The sequence below is a fragment of the Stegostoma tigrinum genome, chromosome 8, assembly GCF_030684315.1.
Source record: "Stegostoma tigrinum isolate sSteTig4 chromosome 8, sSteTig4.hap1, whole genome shotgun sequence".
Classification (NCBI taxonomy): Eukaryota; Metazoa; Chordata; class Chondrichthyes; order Orectolobiformes; family Stegostomatidae; genus Stegostoma; species Stegostoma tigrinum.
In genome coordinates, this window is record NC_081361.1 from 101,744,829 (window position 1) to 101,764,516 (window position 19,688).

At 46.0% G+C, this 19,688-nt stretch overlaps 1 protein-coding gene across 4 annotated transcripts in view; it reads left to right on the forward strand.

Annotated features, from left to right (window-relative positions):
• The first annotated feature begins 464 nt into the window (after positions 1 to 464).
• The window catches only part of tnni3k (TNNI3 interacting kinase), a 118,320-nt gene continuing 99,096 nt past the window's right edge, over positions 465 to 19,688 (forward strand). The window contains exons 1-6 of one of the 4 annotated variants that reach the window (XM_059648185.1): positions 465 to 578; positions 5,262 to 5,370; positions 12,740 to 12,825; positions 15,727 to 15,824; positions 16,457 to 16,567; positions 18,577 to 18,675. In XM_059648185.1, the coding sequence (XP_059504168.1) occupies positions 539 to 578; positions 5,262 to 5,370; positions 12,740 to 12,825; positions 15,727 to 15,824; positions 16,457 to 16,567; positions 18,577 to 18,675 (543 nt within the window). In that variant the 5' untranslated portion in view covers positions 465 to 538. Of the gene's footprint in view, positions 579 to 5,261; positions 5,371 to 12,676; positions 12,826 to 15,726; positions 15,825 to 16,456; positions 16,568 to 18,576; positions 18,676 to 19,688 lie in introns of those variants that run through there. The other 3 variants (XM_059648186.1, XM_059648187.1, XM_059648188.1) reach the window with 3 other exon arrangements.

Genomic DNA, 19,688 nt, shown 5'->3' on the forward strand with positions numbered 1-19,688 from the left:
TGCTCCAGAGCGATGTCATCATATCCTTGAGCAAGTTGATGAGGATATACCTATCTCTAATAGTTATTGCTCCACTGCCCTGGAGTCAGAAATCTGGAATTCTTTCCATCTTAGAGCAATGCGAATACTTACTCCACACTGACTGTAGTGGAAGAAGACAGCTCAGCATCATGTTCTCAAGATCTATGATGATGAGCAATAAATTCCAGACTGGACAATGATATAAACATCCAAAACACAATTCTTTAATCGGTTTGCCTGACTTCTTTCAGTTCTGCTAATGCTAAGTGTTTCAATAGGAGTGTTGCTTGGTCATTTGAGCACTTTGACAGGTCCCAGCTGCTGCTTTGATTCCTGGGTCCACACGACAGGGAGTTTTATTTTGCCCTGTGATTGTATTCCAACATTCCACAGTGAGTGTCTCGATTTATTTTTAGCATGGTTTATCAGCAGGGTCACTCTGAGGAAAACACTTTTATTGCTGGGAGAAAGGGAGTGACATTCCACGTTTCAAAAAGCCGACAGGAGAAGAAACACAATGGGGAACTACAAATCCAGGCCGAACCAGACCTGCACAGGTAAAATAATCTTTCTGGGCTGAAATGAATGTCGATGTGGAAAATTAAAGCAGTGATTGTAAGAATGTGTTTGCTCATTCTGTGTGTAAAGCAGATATCAGACTTTGTGGTCAGCATGTTAGTTTGACAGATCTGTGTCTCTGTAATACGTTCATACTTGCTGCTTAGTAACCACACCCTCAAACCTCCCTCCCGGATAATATCATCGCTTTCTCTCTGTTAAGCTGCTGACCTTTCTGCTTGGAGATTTGCTGTTCACTCTGTGCTGAACCAAGATACCAAATTCCCAATTAAGAACAGAAAAACAACTGCAAGGATAGACAATTCAGAGGGCTGCTGTGGTAGTGTCCCCTACCTCTGGGCCAGAAGGTCTGTGTTCAAGTCCCACCTGCCCTAGACATATATCATAACTTGTCTGAATAGGTTGGTTAAGAATTTCTCGGCCATTCAGATCCTTAAGCCTTCTTTGCTATTCAGTAAAATCATGGCCGATCTGATCTCAGCCTTAATTCTACTTTCTTGTCAGCTGCCTATAAAGGTAGAGTTCAACTATCTATCCATCTTAAGTTTGAATGCATTCAGTAACTCAGCCTCTCTAGGTCTCTGCTCAGATTCACAACTCCCAATGTGAGTTCCGCATGCTGTGTTGCCTCCCTGGTGCCAGTGCCTAGAACAGTGTGGAATGAGTGCGGAGTGCTCTGCAGGGGGAAGGCAGTGAGCCAGCAACCCAGGTACATGATGGTACCATTGGCACGGAGTGGGCTGGTATTCTCTTTCAATGGTCAGGTTTTCAGGAACAAAGAAAGATGTTAAAACAGAGGACTTTGAAGCTGGTAATCTCAGAACTATTCCCAGAGCGATATGCTGACTGGAATAGAAGTGGTGTCAATGAATGGCTTGAGGCTTGATGCAGGATCCTGGAGCCCTGAGTCCTTTCTGAAGACATAGAAACATTCTAGACTTGAACAGAATTGGGATGAATTTCCTCGATGGAAATATTCATTTGTGTCATTGGGGAAAGTTTGAACTGGCAATAAGATGGACACCAGTAACAACAAGTGGGGAAGAAGAATAAGAAGCATTAAGGAATAGGAGTGTTGGACAGTACCAGAGAAGCCAGTTTTATGACACTAGATAGCAATATGGTGGCTCAGTGGTTAGCACTGCTGCCTCACAGTGCCAGGGACCCAGGTTCGATCCCAGGCTCGGGAAACTGTCTGTGTGGAGTTTGCACATTCTGCCTGTGTCTGCGTGGGTTTCCTCCCACAGTCCAAAGATGTGCAGGGTGGGTGGATTAGCCATGCTAAATGGCCCATAGTGTTCAGGGATGTGTGGGTTAGTTGAATTATAGGGGGATGGGTGTGGGTGGGATGCTCTGAGGGTCGTTGTGGACTTGTTAGGCCATAGGAATTCTAAAAAAATAACACCAGACTAAGGGCTGTGAAAAATGCAACAACATATTTACAATGTATAAACACGAATATACAAAGTGTGGTGAATAATAACAGTGAGCTCCAAGCACAAATAGTTCTGTGGGAATATGATATGTTATAATAATAGAAACATGGCTTCAAAATGCTGAGCCCTGGTGTCACATAACTCATGGGAATGGAATTCTGGAAATCAAATCCACAATTCACAAATGTATAAATGACGAATGTGATGACTGAGATGGTTAATTTGTAAGGTTTTTACTGCTGCCGGGGAGAAACGAAACTCACCATCATAAATCAGAAAGAAACAATCACATATTTATTATGAACAATCTTATTCTTTAACAAGTCGTAATTTGGAATTTTAGCGACAAACGATGCACACTTTAACCAAACACCCTTTAATTTTAGATAACAAAGTGTGGAGCTGGATGAACACAGCAGGCCAAGCAGCATCTCAGGAGCACAAAAGCTGACGTTTCGGGCCTAGACCCTTCATCAGAAAAGGGGGATGGAGTGAGGGTTCTGGAATAAATAGGGAGAGAGGGGGAGGTGGACCAAAGCTGGAGAGAAAAGAAGATAGGTGGAGAGAGTATAGGTGGGGAGGTAGGGAGGGGATAGGTCAGTCCAGGGAAGACGGACAGGTCAAGGAGGTGGGATGAGGTTAGTAGGTAGATGGGGGTGCGGCTTGGGGTGGGAGGAAGGGATGGGTGAGAGGAAGAACAGGTTAGGGAGGCAGAGACAGGCTGGACTGGTTTTGGGATGCAGTGGGTGGAGGGGAAGAGCTGGGCTGGTTGTGTGGTGCAGTGGGGGGAGGGGACGAACTGGGCTGGTTTAGGGATGCGGTGGGGGAAGGGGAGATTTTGAAGCTGGTGAAGTCCACATTGATACCATTGGGTTGCAGGGTTCCCGAGCAGAATATGAGTTGCTGTTCCTGCAACCTTCGGGTGGCATCATTGTGGCACTGAAGGAGGCCCATGATGGACATGTCATCTAAAGAATGGGAGGGGGAGTGGAAATGGTTCACGACTGGGAGGTGCAGTTGTTTATTGCGAACCGAGCGGAGGTGTTCTGCATAGCGGTCCCCAAGCCCCCGCTTGGTTTCCCCAATGTAAAGGAAGCCACACCGGGTACAATGGATACAGTATACCACATTGGCGGATGTGCAGGTGAACCTCTGCTTAATATGGAAAGTCATCTTGGGGCCTGGGATAGGGGTGAGGGAGGAGGTGTGGGGGCAAGTGTAGCACTTCCTGCGGTTGCAGGGGAAGGTGCCGGGTGTGGTGGGGTTGGAGGGCAGTATGGAGTGAACAAGGGAGTCACGGAGAGAGTGGTGTCTCTGGAAGGCAGACAAGGGTGGGGATGGAAAAATGTCTTGTGTGGTGGGGTCAGATTGTAGATGGCGGAACTCTGATTTTTCAGCTTCTTTTTATGTGAACAGTGAATTAATTTTCATACTCATTCTTTGCCAATCTTACTTTTCTGTTTCCCTCTCAGTTTATTGTAGCTGGTCTGGTTAGCACTTGAAAAATTCACTAACATGCACCATGTACTCTGTTAGAGATAACACAGTGTAGAGCTGGATGAACACAGCAGGCCAGGCAGCATCAGAGGAGCAGGAACGCTGTTACAGTTTCATGTTACAGTTTTCATGTTTTCATTTTACAGTTGTATAAGACTTTGGTTTCACCGCATTTGGATTACTGCATACAGTTCTGGTCACCACATTACAGCAGAATATAGATAGACTGGAGTGTTGGGCAGAGAAATGGCAAATGGAGTTCAATCCTGTGGATTGAATGCGAGGTGATGCATTTTGGAAGATTTAATTTAAGGGCGAACTATACAGTAAATGGAAAAGTCCTAGGGAAAATTGATGAACAGAGAGATCTGGGTGTTCAGGTCCATTGTTCCCTGAAGGTGACAACCCAGGTCAATAGGGTGGTCAAGAAGGCATATGGCATGCTTTCCTTCATCGGACGGGGTATTGAGTACAAGAGTTGGCAGGTCATGTTGCAGTTGTATCGGACTCTGTTTCGGCCACATTTAGAGTACTGTGTATGGTTCTGGTCGCCACATTACCAAAAGGATGTGGATGCTTTGGAGAGGGTGCAGAGGAGTTTCACCAGGATGTTGCCTGGTATGGAGAGTGCTAGCTATGAAGAGAGGTTGAGTAGATTAGGATTATTTTCATTAGAAAGATGGAGGTTGAGGGGAGCCTGATTGAGGTCTACAAAATTATGAGGGGTATAGACAGGGTGGATAGCAAGAAGCTTTTTCCCAGAGTGGGGGGACTCAATTACTAGGGGTCATGAGTTCAAAGTGAGAGAAGGAAAGTTTAAGGGAGATATACGTAGAAAGTTCTTTACACAGAGGGTGGTGGGTTCCTGGAACGCGTTGCCAGCGGAGGTGGTAGACACAGACACGTTAGCGTCTTTTAAGATATATCTGGACAGGTACATGGATGGGCAGGGAGCAATGGACACAGACCGTTAGAAAACAGGTGACAGATTTCGACAGAGGATCTGGATCGGCTCAGGCTTGGAGGGCCTGTGCTGTAATTTTCTTCGTTCTTTGTTCTTTATAAACATTGTACTCCATCTGCCAGACCTTTGCCCACTCACTCAGACTATCTATATCCCTCTGCAGACTTTCAGTGTCTTCTGCACACTTTGCTCCACCACTCACCTTAGTTTCATCTGCAAATTTTGACACACCACACTTAGTCCCCAACTCCAAATCATCCATGTAAATTGTAAACAATTGAGATCCCAACACTGATCCCTGAGGCACACCAATAGCCGCTGACCGCCAACCAGAAAAACATCCACTTATCCCTACTGTTTGCTTTCTACTGGTTAACCAATCCTCTATCCATGCCAATACATTACCTGTAGTACCGTGCAACTTTATCTTATGTAGCAGCCTTTGGTGTGGCATGTTGGAAACAAGTTCAATAATAGCTTTCACAAAGGGAATTAGAGAAATACCAGAAGTGGACAATAAACATAGGGAGATGGTGATTAATGTCTCTCCCTGTGAAAAGTGGGATTAAGTGTTTAACTCTTTCAAAGAGTTAGTGTGTCCAAAGTAAGCCAAATGGGCTCCTCTGTACTGCCAGATTTTCTGGGTTCAGTTTACTGTACAGTAGATGTAGGTGAAAGTATGAGTGGGACCTGCCAAAGGAGAAGGAGGCAAGAAATTTGTTGAAAGGAAGCGATTTTAACTAAAATGTATTGTTTCTTCCCAGATGAGTGGAAGAAGAATGTGAGTGAATCTTATGCTGCAGTGATAGAGAGACTGGAGGATGATCTGTGTATAAAAGATAATGAGCTTCTGGAACTTAAGCATGTCTTCAGGTGAGCAGGAGGAAAATTTGATATTGTTTTGAATTTTTTTGGAGTTTGAAAGGATCTGGTTTCAGGCCGAGTCAACTTGGTGATCTATTTGGCTGTGAGTTAAATTTCAGCCTCTGTGTCTTCTTTATTGCCAAAGACCAAAGACAAGCTATTACCAATTTGGTTATATTTCTCATCTCCACTGCCCTCCACTGTTACTGAAGCTGTCATAGAGCCATGGAGTAATATAACATGGAAACAGGCCCTTCAGCCCAAATTGTTACTTGCTCACCATGGTTACCACTCAGCTAGTAACAAATTTTTATTTCTATTCATTTGCGGGATGTGGGTGTCACTAGCTGGCCAGCATTTCTCGCCCACCCGTGCCTGCATTTGGTCCATACCCTTCTAAATGCTTCTCATCCACGTACCTATCCAAATATTTTTAAAATGTTGCTATTATACCTGCCTCAACCACTTCCTCTGGCAGCACATTCCATACACACACCACTCTCTGTGTGAAGAAGATGCCCCTCAGGTCCTTCCTAAAGCTTTCCCCTCTCACTTTAAACCTATGCCTCTAATCTTCAACTCCCTATCCCTGGGAAAAAGACTATATACATTCATCCTATCTATGCCCATCATGACTTTATACACCTCAATAAGGTCACTCCTGATTCTCCTATGTTCCAAGAACTGAAGTCTTATCCTGGCCAACTGCTCCCTATAACTCAGGCCTAATAGTCCTGGTAACATTCTCGTAAATTTTCTCTACACACTTTCCAGTATAACTATGTCTTTCCTATAACAGGGTGACCAAAACTGTACATAATACTCCAAGTGCGGCCTAACCGATGACTTATACAACTGTAACATAACGTCCCAACTCCTACACTCAATGCCTCGACCAATGAAGGCCAGCGTGCGAAATGCCTTCACCACCCTGTCTACCTGTGATGCTGCTTTCAACAAACTGTGTACTTGTACTCCTACGTCCTTCTGTTCCACAACACTCCTCAGGGCCTTACAATTTACTGTACAAGTCCTACCTTGGTTTGACTTTCCAAAGTGCAACACCTCACACTTATCTGTGTTGAACTGCATTTGCCAATCCCCTGCCGACTTCCCCATCTGATCAAGGTCCCTCTATAATTTTTGACCTTCCTCATTATCAATAACATTTCCTAGTTTTGTAGCATCCACAAACTTACTAATCATGCCTTGTACAATCACATCCAGATCATTCATGTAAATAATAAAGATCCCAGCACTGGCCCCTGTGGCACACTACCAGTCACAGGCCTCCAGTCATAGAATCAACCTCCTACCATCAAGACAATTTTGAATCCAATCAGCTCGATCTCCCTGGATCCAATGTGACCTAACTTTCATGACTAGCCTGTCATGTGGGACCTTGTCAAAGGCCTTACTAAAGTCCATATAGACAACATCCACTGCCCTACCCTCATCCATCCTCTTGGTTACCTCTTGAAACAACTCTAAAAGATTTGTCAGGCATGACTTCCCGTGCACAAATCCATGCTGACTACCCCTAATCAGACAGTGACTATCCAAATATTGGTTGCTCCTGACCCTCAGTACCCTCTCCAATAACCTACCTACCATTGATGTCAGGCTCACTGGCCTGTAGTTCCCTGGCTTGTCTTTGCCACCTTTTTTAAACAATGGAACAACATTAGCCACCCTCCGGCCTTTCGAAAATTTCATCCTCCAAGTGTGGCTGTTGCAGCAAGCTCCTGACTCGTCCCATATTCCACCTTGCTCAAAATTCAGCTCATCAGAAACTGTGGACGAGCACACATCTCTCACCAGCACCCAGACAAATATACCTACAGGCACAGAAGTTTAAGGAGGAGTGGGCCACCTGACTTTTAAGCCTGCTTTTCCATACAATCAGATCATAATCTAATGACTCTGCATTCGCACCTACCTTGACAACCTTCCTTCCTGTTGGTTATCCAGAAACTCTTCACTTTGCCGTAAAGCCCTACCAACTTTACCTCCATCATTTTTGAAAGTCTTCGATGTTTGGACCTCAATAATTTCCTGTGGCAGAGAATTCCACAGGTTCACCAACTGTCTGGGTGAAGAAATTCCTCCTCATCTCCATCGTAAAAGGCTTATTTATCTCCTTAGACTATCATTTCTGGTTTTGGACTCCCCAGTCATTGAGAACATCCCTCTTGCGTCTGCTCTCTTAGAATTTTATCGATTTCTATCTCATCTCCCCTCATTCCTCCTGACATGAGTGAATATAATCCTAACCAATCCAGTATCTCCCTGTACATCAGTCCCATCATCCAGTAAATCTTCTTCAATAGCTAGAACATTCTTCTTTAAGTAAGTAAACCAAAACTGCATGCTCGGTCTTGCCAAAACCCTGTACCATTGTAGCAAAACATCACTGCTCCTGCACTCGAATCCTCTTGCTATTAAGGCTAACGTACCTCATGCCTTCATCATTACCTGTTTTCCCACATTCAGTGACTGGTGAGCAAGGACATCCCAACCACATGCCCGTCTGGAGATTTAAATACTGCAATTTTTTCATATTTATTCATGGGACGTGGGCTACATTCCCTTGAAATTTCTAGAACCAGAAGTGATGTGTTTGGCAATTCTAGAACTTACTGTCCCTCCCTAATATCAACTCATGATGATGGTGATGAGAGACATTCTTAAACTGTTGCAGCTCCAATTTGCGTGGAGGCACACGGGGTGCTGGAAGAAAGAGTTCCAAGATTTGGGCCCAATTTCAGAGAAGTAACATACTTTCAGCCAGGGTGGTGTGTATCCCAGAGGGGTAGTTTTCAGGGGTGGTTTTCCAATGCCCTTGTCCATTGGTGGTCGGGGTTATGAGTTTCAAGAAGCCTTGGTGATTGGCTTCAGTGCATCCTGGCAAAACTGTGCAGTACCCATGGTGAGTGAGCTATTGGTGAGTAAGTGCTGCTTGATAACACTGACAGTAACTATTTCCACAGTCTGCTGTTGATTCACAGAAGGCTGATGGGGTGGTAATTGACAGCACTGGGCATGTCCTGCCTTTATTTAAGGCCATTAGCAGCGACAGGCCGTTGTGGCACTCAGTAATGGTGATCCTTGCCTATTTCTTCACCATTACAGTAAAAAGTGGCAAATACTGCTGACATAAATCATCTAATTACCTGCAGATTTGCAGGACTTGTGAGTAATGGGCTCATGAAAATGCAGAACGTGACAATTTGCCCGCAAGGCAAAAAATGGAAATTCTCAATGTAAGAAAAGAAAACCATCTTCTTTAATGAGATCCTGTTGTTTAGACCCTTGTCAATATTGTAAACCTGTGTCATATGTTTGTTTAAGTAGCTTAAGATCTACAAAAAAAAGTCAAGAAATTATTTCAAATGATCAGTCGTATTGGAGTATTTGAATGGTTAAGTAACAAGAAAGCATTGTATTTGCATCAGAGATAATGGGAACTGCAGATGCTGGAGAATTCCAAGATAATAAAATGTGAGGCTGGATGAACACAGCAGGCCAAGCAGCATCTCAGGAGCACAAAAGCTGACGTTTCGGGCCTAGACCCTTCATCAGAGAGGGGGATGGGGGGAGGGAACTGGAATAAATAGGGAGAGAGGGGGAGGCGGACCGAAGATGGAGAGTAAAGAAGATAGGTGGAGAGGGTGTAGGTGGGGAGGTAGGGAGGGGATAGGTCAGTCCAGGGAAGACGGACAGGTCAAGGAGGTGGGATGAGGTTAGTAGGTAGCGGGGGGTGCGGCTTGGGGTGGGAGGAAGGGATGGGTGAGAGGAAGAACCGGTTAGGGAGGCAGAGACAGGTTGGACTGGTTTTGGGATGCAGTGGGTGGGGGGGAAGAGCTGGGCTGGTTGTGTGGTGCAGTGGGGGGAGGGGACGAACTGGGCTGGTTGAGGGATGCAGTAGGGGAAGGGGAGATTTTGAAACTGGTGAAGTCCACATTGATACCATATGGCTGCAGGGTTCCCAGGCGGAATATGAGTTGCTGTTCCTGCAACCTTCGGGTGGCATCATTGTGGCAGTGCAGGAGGCCCATGATGGACATGTCATCAAGAGAATGGGAGGGGGAGTGGAAATGGTTTGCGACTGGGAGGTGCAGTTGTTTTTTGCGAACTGAGCGGAGGTGTTCTGCAAAGCGGTCCCCAAGCCTCCGCTTGGTTTCCCCAATGTAGAGGAAGCCGCACCGGGTACAGTGGATGCAGTATACCACATTGGTAGATGTGCAGGTGAACCTCTGCTTGATGTGGAATGTCACCGACTCCCACAGCTACCTAGAATACACCTCCTCCCACCCACCCTCCTGCAAAAATTCCATCCCCTATTCCCAATTCGTCCGCCTCCGCCGCATCTGCTCCCACGACAAGACATTCCACTCCCGCACATCCCAGATGTCCAAGTTCTTTAAGGACCGCAACTTTCCCCCCACGGTGATCGAGAACGCCCTTGACCGCGTCTCCCGCATTTCCCGCGACACATCCCTCACACCCCGCCCCCGCCACAACCGCCCCAAGAGGATCCCCCTCGTTCTCACACACCACCCTACCAACCTCCGGATACAACGCATTATCCTCCGACACTTCCGCCATTTACAATCCGACCCCACCACCCAAGACATTTTTCCATCCCCTCCCCTGTCTGCTTTCCGGAGAGACCACTCTCTCCGTGACTCCCTTGTTCGCTCCACACTGCCCTCCAACCCCACCACACCCGGCAGCTTCCCCTGCAACCGCAGGAAATGCTACACTTGTCCCCACACCTCCTCCCTCACCCCCATCCCAGGCCCCAAGATGACATTCCACATCAAGCAGAGGTTCACCTGCACATCTACCAATGTGGTATACTGCATCCACTGTACCCGGTGCGGCTTCCTCTACATTGGGGAAACCAAGCGGAGGCTTGGGGACCGCTTTGCAGAACACCTCCGCTCAGTTCGCAAAAAACAACTGCACCTCCCAGTCGCAAACCATTTCCACTCCCCCTCCCATTCTCTTGATGACATGTCCATCATGGGCCTCCTGCACTGCCACAATGATGCCACCCGAAGGTTGCAGGAACAGCAACTCATATTCCGCCTGGGAACCCTGCAGCCATATGGTATCAATGTGGACTTCACCAGTTTCAAAATCTCCCCTTCCCCTACTGCATCCCTCAACCAGCCCAGTTCGTCCCCTCCCCCCACTGCACCACACAACCAGCCCAGCTCTTCCCCCCCACCCACTGCATCCCAAAACCAGTCCAACCTGTCTCTGCCTCCCTAACCGGTTCTTCCTCTCACCCATCCCTTCCTCCCACCCCAAGCCGCACCCCCCGCTACCTACTAACCTCATCCCACCTCCTTGACCTGTCCGTCTTCCCTGGACTGACCTATCCCCTCCCTACCTCCCCACCTACACTCTCTCCACCTATCTTCTTTACTCTCCATCTTCGGTCCGCCTCCCCCTCTCTCCCTATTTATTCCAGTTCCCTCCCCCCATCCCCCTCTCTGATGAAGGGTCTAGGCCCGAAACGTCAGCTTTTGTGCTCCTGAGATGCTGCTTGGCCTGCTGTGTTCATCCAGCCTCACATTGTATTTGCATTGTGGCTTTTACAATCTATTTTGGATGTCCCCAAAATGCATTTATAGTCAGAGAGTCATAGAGATGTACAGCACAGAAACAGCCCCTTTGATCCACCTCATCGCTGCTGACCAGATATCCTAAATTAATCTAGTCCCATTTGCTATCTTTTTTTTCTGTTCACTCTTTTTTGTGGGATGTGGGCATTGCTGACTGGGCCCAGCATTTATTACCCGTTCCTAGTTGCCCTTGAGAAGGTGGGGGTGAGCTGCCTTCTTGAACCGCTGCAGTCCACATGCTGTGGGTTGACCCACAATGCCCTTAGGGAGGGAATTCCAGGATTTTGGCCCAGCAACAGTGAAGGAATGGTGATATAGTTCCTTGTCAGGATTGTGAATGGCTTGGAGGGGAACTTGAAGGTGGCGGTGTTCCCATATGTCTGTTGCCTTTGTCCTTCTGGATGGAAGTGGTCATGTTTTTGGAAGGTGCTGTCTGAGGATCTTTGGTGAATTTCTGCAGTGCATCTTGTAGATAGTACACACTGCTGCTACTGAGTGTCGGTGGTGGAGGGCGTGGATGCTTGTGGATGTGGTGCCAATCAAGTGGGCTGCTTTGTCCTGGATGGTGTAAATCTTCTTGAGTGTTGGGGCTGCACTCATCCAGGCAAGTGGGGAGTATTCCATCACACTCCTGACTTGTGCCTTGTAGATGGCAGACAGGCTTTGGGGAGTCAGGAGGTGAGTTATTGGCTGCAGTATTCCCAGCGTCTGGCCTGCTCTTGTAGCCGCTGTATTTATGTGGCGAGTCCAGTTGAGTTTCGGGTTTCAGGTGTTGATAGTGACAGATTCAGTGATGGTAATGCCATTGAATGCGAAAGGGTGGTGGTTAGATTGTCTCCCAAAATTCTTAAAAGACTCTTAGCTACCGTTTAAAATTCCAATAGGTCATGACTCTCTGTGAGAAGAAAAAATTCTCCTCATTCTGTTCAATGTGTATCCTCTTATTTTTACACAATAACTCCTAATTCTAGATTCTCCCACAGCAGGAAACATCCTGTCCATATCCACTTGGTCAAAACCTCTCAGAACTTTACCTGTTTCAAACAAGTTGCCTCTTACTCTTCCAACCTCCAGTTAATAAATGTTAGCTTATCCAATCTTTCCTCACCAGAAGGTCCATTAATTTATCCATTCCCACACTGTGTTCACTGACCTAAATTGGTTCTCAGTGGATAGGCACCACATCCACTCCCTCCCAGTGATGCTCAGTAACAACACTGCATACTGTCTACAAGATGCACTGCAGAAATTCACCAAAGATCCTCAAACAGCACCTTCCAAACCCATGACCATTTCCATCTAGAAGGACAAGGGCAGCAGATATATGGGAACTACCAGTACATTCCTCTCAAGCCACTCACCATCCTGACTTGGAAATATATTGCTGTTCCTTCACTGTCACTGAGTCAAAATCCTGGAATTCCTTTCCTTATGGGATTGTGGATCTACCTACAGCAGGTGGACTGCAGTGGTTCAAAAAGGCAGCTCATCGCCACCCTCTGAAGGGCAAATAGAGACGGCTAATAAATACTGACCCAGCCAGTGATGCCCATGACCCATGAGCAAATCATAAAAATAAAGAATTCCAGCAACTCCTGGATTATTCTGTGTTGGCATTTATGGACAAATATCTGGACACCTTTGAAGCAGACGGTATCAAAATGTATTTTTTTGAACAGGTTCAGTTATACTTTCAGCTACAGTTTCGGGTTTTGAATTCTGGAAAATATCTTTCTTTCCAGTTCGGATGAAGCCTTTAGTAAAGTAAACATGAATTACCGCACGAAGAACGGGTTGTCTCTACTTCATCTCTGCTGCATTTGCGATGGTGAGTCACTTCCAGACTCAACTATCCCAGAGACTACCTAGCACTCTCCCACTCTCAACCTTTCCACATCTCCTCCTGTCTCCTCAACCTCACCTCTATCTCCACTCCTGCCTCCTCAACCTCACCCTCTCCACCTCCACTCCCATCTCCTTAACCTCACCCACTCCACCTCCACTCCTGTCTCCTCAACCTCACCCTCTCCACCTCCACTCCCATCTCCTTAACCTCACCCACTCCACCTCCACTCCTGTCTCCTCAACCTCACCCTCTCCACCTCCACTTCTGTCTCCTTAACCTCACCCACTCCACCTCCACACCTGTCTCCTTAACCTCACTCTCTCCACTTCCACTCCTGTCTCCTCAACCTCACCCTCTCCACCTCCACTCCTGTCTCCTCAACCTCACCCTCTCCACCTCCACTTCCGTCTCCTTAACCTCACCCTCTCCACCTCCACTCCTGTCTCCTTAACCTCACCCTCTCCACCTCCACTCCTATCTCCTCAACCTCACCCTCTCCGCCTCCACTCCAGTCTCCTCAACCTCACCCTCTCCACCTCCACTCCTGCCTCCTTAACCTCACCCTCTCCACCTCCACTCCTGTCTCCTCAACCTCACCCTCTCCGCCTCCACTCCAGTCTCCTCAACCTTGCCCTCTCTACCTCCACTCTTGTCTCCTTGACCTCACCCTCTCCACCTCCACTCCAGTCTCCTCAACCTCACCCTCTCCACCTCCACTCCTGTCTCCTCAACCTTGCCCTCTCCACCTCCACTCCTGTCTCCTTAACCTCACCCTCTCCACCTCCACTCCAGTGTCCTCAACCTCACCCTCTCCACCTCCACTCCTGTCTCCTCAACCTTGCCCTCTCCACCTCCACTCCTGTCTCCTTAACCTCACCCTCTCCACCTCCACTCCCGTTTCCTTAACCTCACCCTCTCCACCTCCACTCCTGCCTCCTCAACTTCTATGTTTGTGGCCAAACTTTTGGTTATCTAATATTTGCTTGTGTTGCTCAGTTTCATCATTTTTTTCCTGATAATTCATGTGGAAGTGCCTAGGTAGATTTTAGAAGAACGACAGATTCCTACAGTTTGATGGAGACCATTCAGTTATTTGTGCCTGTACTGGATCTTTGTTAGAGCTATCAATTTATCCCACTCACCCGTTCTTTCACTGTAGTGCTGCATGATTCTCTTCAATCTGTCTCCCTGTGCTCACTGACCCTCCTGCCTGGAAGCATCTTCTCCTCATTTACTCGATCAAAATCTCTTCACGATTTTGAATACCTCAGTTAAACTGCCTGGACCTTGTCTACTCTGAGGAGAACAATCCCAGATTCTCTGGTCTCTCCACATTCACCGAGGATGGCTTGCGCAGTGGTTCTGTGGTTAGCACAACTATCTCTCAGCACCAGGGATCTGCCTTCCATTCCACCCTCGGGCCACTGTCTGTGTGGAGTTCACACATTCTCCCTGTGTCTGTGTGGGTTTCCTCTGGGTGCTCCGGATTCCTCCCACAGTCCAAAGATGTGCAGGGCAGGTGGGTTGGCCATGCTAAATTGCCTGTGGTGTTCAGGGATGTGTCGGCTATTTGATTTAGATGTACAACTAGCAGGGTTACTGGAATTGTTTGGGTCTAGGTGGGATGCTCGTTGGAGGGTTGGCGTAGACTCAATGGCCAAATGGCCTCTTTCCACACTACAGGAATTCTAAGTTCATTCTAAATACATTTTTTTAGATGAAACATGAAATAGAGATTCTGACCCACTGCTCATGTATTTTTGAAGATGGGGGATGGCTTATCCACTGGGGCCGGTATTGATCGTTCAACCAACAACACAGAAATAAACAGACCATCTGATCAATATCAGATTTAAAGGGCTATGGAGATAGGGTTGGAGAGTGGCACTGGCTGGTAGCCCTTTTAGGAGCTGGTATAGTCACAATGCGTTGAATGGCCTCCGTTTGTTCTGTAACCTTCTATGATTCTATCACAGTGCTGGTTATTTCACACTAAGAATTATATCTAACTCCTTCTTGAAAACATGCAATGTTTTGCCTTCAGCTGCTTTTTGTAGCACAGAATTCCACAGCTCACCACTATCTGGGTGAAGACACTTCTCTCCTTTTCTTGTCAATGTCCAGACCTTGATCTCCATGGTGGACCTACAAGCTGTGATATTGACTTCATTGGCATTTTCAATAAATCTTCCCTTTCCATCTGATTAGCCTTTGCTCACGGTGGGATTTTTTTTATCCATTCATTCTCAGGATGTGGGTATCAGTTCAGGAACCAAAACAAAGTTGCTGGAAAAGCTCAGCAGGTCTGGCAGCATCTGTGGAGGAGAAAACAGAGGTAACGTTTCGGGTCCGGTGACCCTTCCTCAGAACCGGACCTGAAACACTAACTCTATTTTCTCCTTCACAAATGCTGCCAGACCTGCTAAGCTTTTCCAGCAACTTTGTTTTGGTTCCTGATTTACAGCATCCGCAGTTCTTTTGGTTTTTATGTGGGAATCATTTGCAAGCCCGGCATTCATTGCCCATTGCTAGTTGTCCAATGGAAATTGGTGGTGAACTGTCTTCCCGAACTGCTGCAGTCTTTGTGACAATATTTCAAATCGCTTCAGAGAAGAGAAGAATAAGTGAGGTTACTGTTTGGAGAGGTTTGGAATCAGATAACCAAGCAATGAGGAGCTGGACCAAGTAATAATAGCATTTTGTCCTGAAAGGGCAGGATAAACCTATAGTTTTATTCTGGGATTATCGTTGAATTGTAAATGAATTGAATTAACTGAATTGAGAATACTCTTGCAGTCTTTAAACATGATGACTCTGAGTGATTAGTACAAGAACAGAAACACTGTCCCCAGTATATCAGTATAAACGATTGCTCTATGAAAGGTACCAAGGCCCATGTCAGGACCCTGATGCTCAAAGGTCTTCGTCCATCGAGATTGACCAGGAATGGATTCACGGCATTACATCTGGCTGCTTTTAAGGTGAGTGGAGGTTTCTTCCCCTGAACAGAGGAAGATCCGACAGCTGCAACCACTCCAGAGAGACTTCCATTAGATTCTGTCTGATGTGGAAAAGTGTAATATTGGCCATTCAGCCCCTCGGACCAGTTTTCCTGTTTAATTCGCTCATGGCTGATCTGTTTTTTTAACTCCATCGATGATCCCATTTGATTTGGTAACTCTTCATCTCCCGAAGAAGCAATAATCTTCTCATCTCAGTTTTGACAATTGTGACTAACCCTTTGGTCTGTGTGGTTTTTGAGAGGAGAGAGAGTTACAGATTTCCACAGCTTCCATGTCAGTAAATGCTTCCTTACACTCCCCTGAATGGCCTGGCTTGAATTCTGAAACTTTACCATCCCCCTGCAACGTGTGTCGGTTATCCCACCACAAGAAATTGTGTCTCTTGAGTGGCCCAGCTGAATTCATTACCCACTGTGATCACCTCAATCGGATTACTGTTTAATTTTGATAGTAAATTTTAATGTTGGTGCTGATGTAGAGGAGGAAAGATTACCTACACATGAGCCATACCTACAGTAACTCCTGAGCATATGGGGCTGTAGCTTGCTGTGAGTGAGATGAAGGTGAACACAATGTTTCTTGCTCTTCAGGACAATACTGAGCTAGTCACTGCACTGCTGCATGGGGGAGCTGACATTCAGCAGGTGGGCTATGGAGCAGTCACTGCTCTTCACATTGCAACCATTACAGCTAACAATGAGGTAAGGCTACACTCTGCAATCATTAATAATACCTTGGATTTACACAGCACATTTGACATAATAGGACCAGTGGTATATCCTCAGTTTATAGTCATTTATGGCCAAGGACTCCCAAATCCCTCTATTATGTAACTTTCCATAGTCTTTTCCAATTAAATAATATTCAGATCCCTATTCTTCCTGCCAAAGTGCATAACCTCACATTTCTCCACATTATAGTCTGCCTGCCAAGTTTTTTATCCACCTGTTCAATTTCTCCATAACCCTTTGTAAGCTCTTTGTGTCATCCTCACAACTTATCCTCCCACCTATTTCTGTGTCACCACAAACTGGCTACAGTGCATTCACTTTCATTATCCAAGTCATTAATATATACTGCAAATGATTGCGGCCCCAGCACTGATCCCTGTGGCCGTCCACTAGCTACAGGTTACCTTCATGAAAATGCCCCTTATCCCAACTCTCTGTCTTCTAATAGTTGCCCAATCCTCTATCCATGCTAATACACTCCCTGCAACCTAATGAACTCTTATCTTACTAAGTAGCCTAACGCCTGGTACCTTAGCAAATGGTTTCTAAAACTGATATAGCATTTTCAGTTTTGCTTGTTAAAATTCTTGAAAGAAATTGGAAAAATTTGATTCTTTACTGAAGCTGCATACTTGTGACCTATCATGTATTTTATTTGGCAGTTTGTTAGAACATGTTGTTATACTTGAATCGTTCATGTGTTCTCTGAATCACTGGCAAAAGCAATTCTAATCAGTGGTGAGCTGTCAGAGGAGGGGATCTGTCTTCATTACCTTGTCTGGTCTACACTGTGACTCCAGACCCCCAGCGATGTGGTGGCTTTTAACTGCCGTCTGAAATGATACATTCTAATGTATGAATTAGGGCCAAGTTCCCAGACCACAGTCTGACGAAGGGTCAAGGGTCACTGGACGTGTGACATTAACTGTCTTTCTGTCTTTACAAGATGTTGCCCGATCTGCTGAGTTTCTCCAGAGCGCTTTGGTTTTATTTACCAGACTGTAACCTTGCTCTCCTGATGATGTAAAGAAATATCATTGTCAATAACAGTGACATTCAACCTGCCAGATGGTTGTGATGTTTGTGAATATCCTTCAGGGAAGGAAATCTGCTGACCATACCCTGTCTGTCCTATATGTTAGAACAGGCAGTTTTTTTGTTGCTGAATGTAGGCTTTGTTGCCTAAGCTGACATTTGCTGCCGGGATATGATTGCCCCTGAACTGCATAACTTGGCAGAAGTAGGTAAGAATACAATTGTGAACACAACCTGGTCAGCTATTATTGAGACATTGCTGTCAATCAGTTTATAAAAGAATCTATTCACAGCACAAGGGTGTAACTGGCTAGGCAGCATTTATTGCTCATCCCTAATTGCCCAGAGGGCAGTTAAGAGTCAATCACATTGCCCTGGGTCTATAAGCCAGACCAGGTAAGGATGGCAGTTTCCTTCCCTAAAGGACATTAGTGAACCAGATGGGTTTTTTTGAGAATCAATTCATGGTCATCATTACACTCTTCATCCCAGATTTTTTGTTATTAAATTCCAATTCCACCATCTACAACGGCAGGATTCAAACCTGGATCGCTGAATTAGTAACCTTGTGATAACACCACTAGACCATTGCCTCCCCATCTTTGTGCAAAGGTTTCATGACCAGTAAAGTAGTTTTGAAGGCCTGAGTGGCCTCCTCCTGCCCCTAATTCATACATTAGAATGTATCATTTCAGACGGCAGTTAAAAGCCACCACATCGCTGTGGGTCTGGAGTCACAGTGTAGACCAGACAAGGCAATGAGGATGGATCCCCTCCTCTGACAGCTCACCACTGATTATAATTGCTTTTGCCAGTGATTCATAGGACCCATGAATGATGCAAAACTAACAAATTGGTCTAAACACCCCCACATGAATTTAATTGCAACAGTTTTGTTTCTTTCCTGGTTTCCCCTCCTAACCTTCTATGGTTATTTTCCACAGACGGTTGACATCCTATTACAGCATGGAGCCTTTGTCAATGTCCAGGATGCTGTCTTCTTCACACCTTTACATATCGCTGCTTATTATGGCCATGAGCAGGTAACAGGTGAACTGACCATGAGTAATGGGCAGACAGCTTGGTGTGTAGTCTTCACCAGATGAAGTCAGAAAGTTGAAAGAAGTTTGAGTTGGCTACACTGGGTCATTACATCACTGGGGTACAGGGCTGGCACTCAAATCCCACTGTATCCAGAATCATCATTAAAGTTAACAATTTCAGAAAGGGGGCAGAATTTCCAAATTTACCTTATTTTCAGATCCATAAAACATAGAAAGCATGGGCCATATCTCTATACTTAACAAAGGAATGGTGGGCTCATTGAGAAAGTAAGTAGGCATGGGATTCAGGGAAATTTGGCAGTCTGGATACAAAACTGGCTGTCCAGTAGAAGACAGAGAGTGGTAGTAGATGGAAAGTATTCAGCTTGAAGCTCGGTGACCAGTGGGGTTCCGCAGGGATCTGTTTAGGGACCTCTGCTCTGTATGATCTTTATAAATGATTTGGATGAAGAAGTGGAAGGGTCAGTTAGTAAGTTTGCCGATGACATGAAGGTTGGTGGAGTTGTAGACAATGTTGGTTGTTGTAGGTTGCAACAAGACATTGACAGGATGCAGAGCTGGGCAGAGGAGTGGGAGATGGAATTCAACCCTGAATTTTGGAAGGTCGAATTTGAATGCAGAATACAGGGTTAATGGCATGATTCTCGGCAGTGTAAGGAATAAAGGGATCTTGGGGTCCACGTCCATAGATACCTCAAAATTGCTACGCAAGTTGATAGGGTTGTAAAGAAGGCATATGGTGTGTTGCAAGATAATAAAATGTGAGGCTGGATGAACACAGCAGGCCAAGCAGCATCCCAGGAGCACAAAAGCTGACGTTTCGGGCCTAGACCCTTCATCAGAGAGGGGGATGGGGAGAGGGAACTGGAATAAATAGGGAGAGAGGGGGAGGCGGACCGAAGATGGAGAGTAAAGAAGATAGGTGGAGAGAGTATAGTATATGGTGTGTTGGCTTTAATTGGCAGTGGATTTGAGTTTAAGAGCTGTGAGGT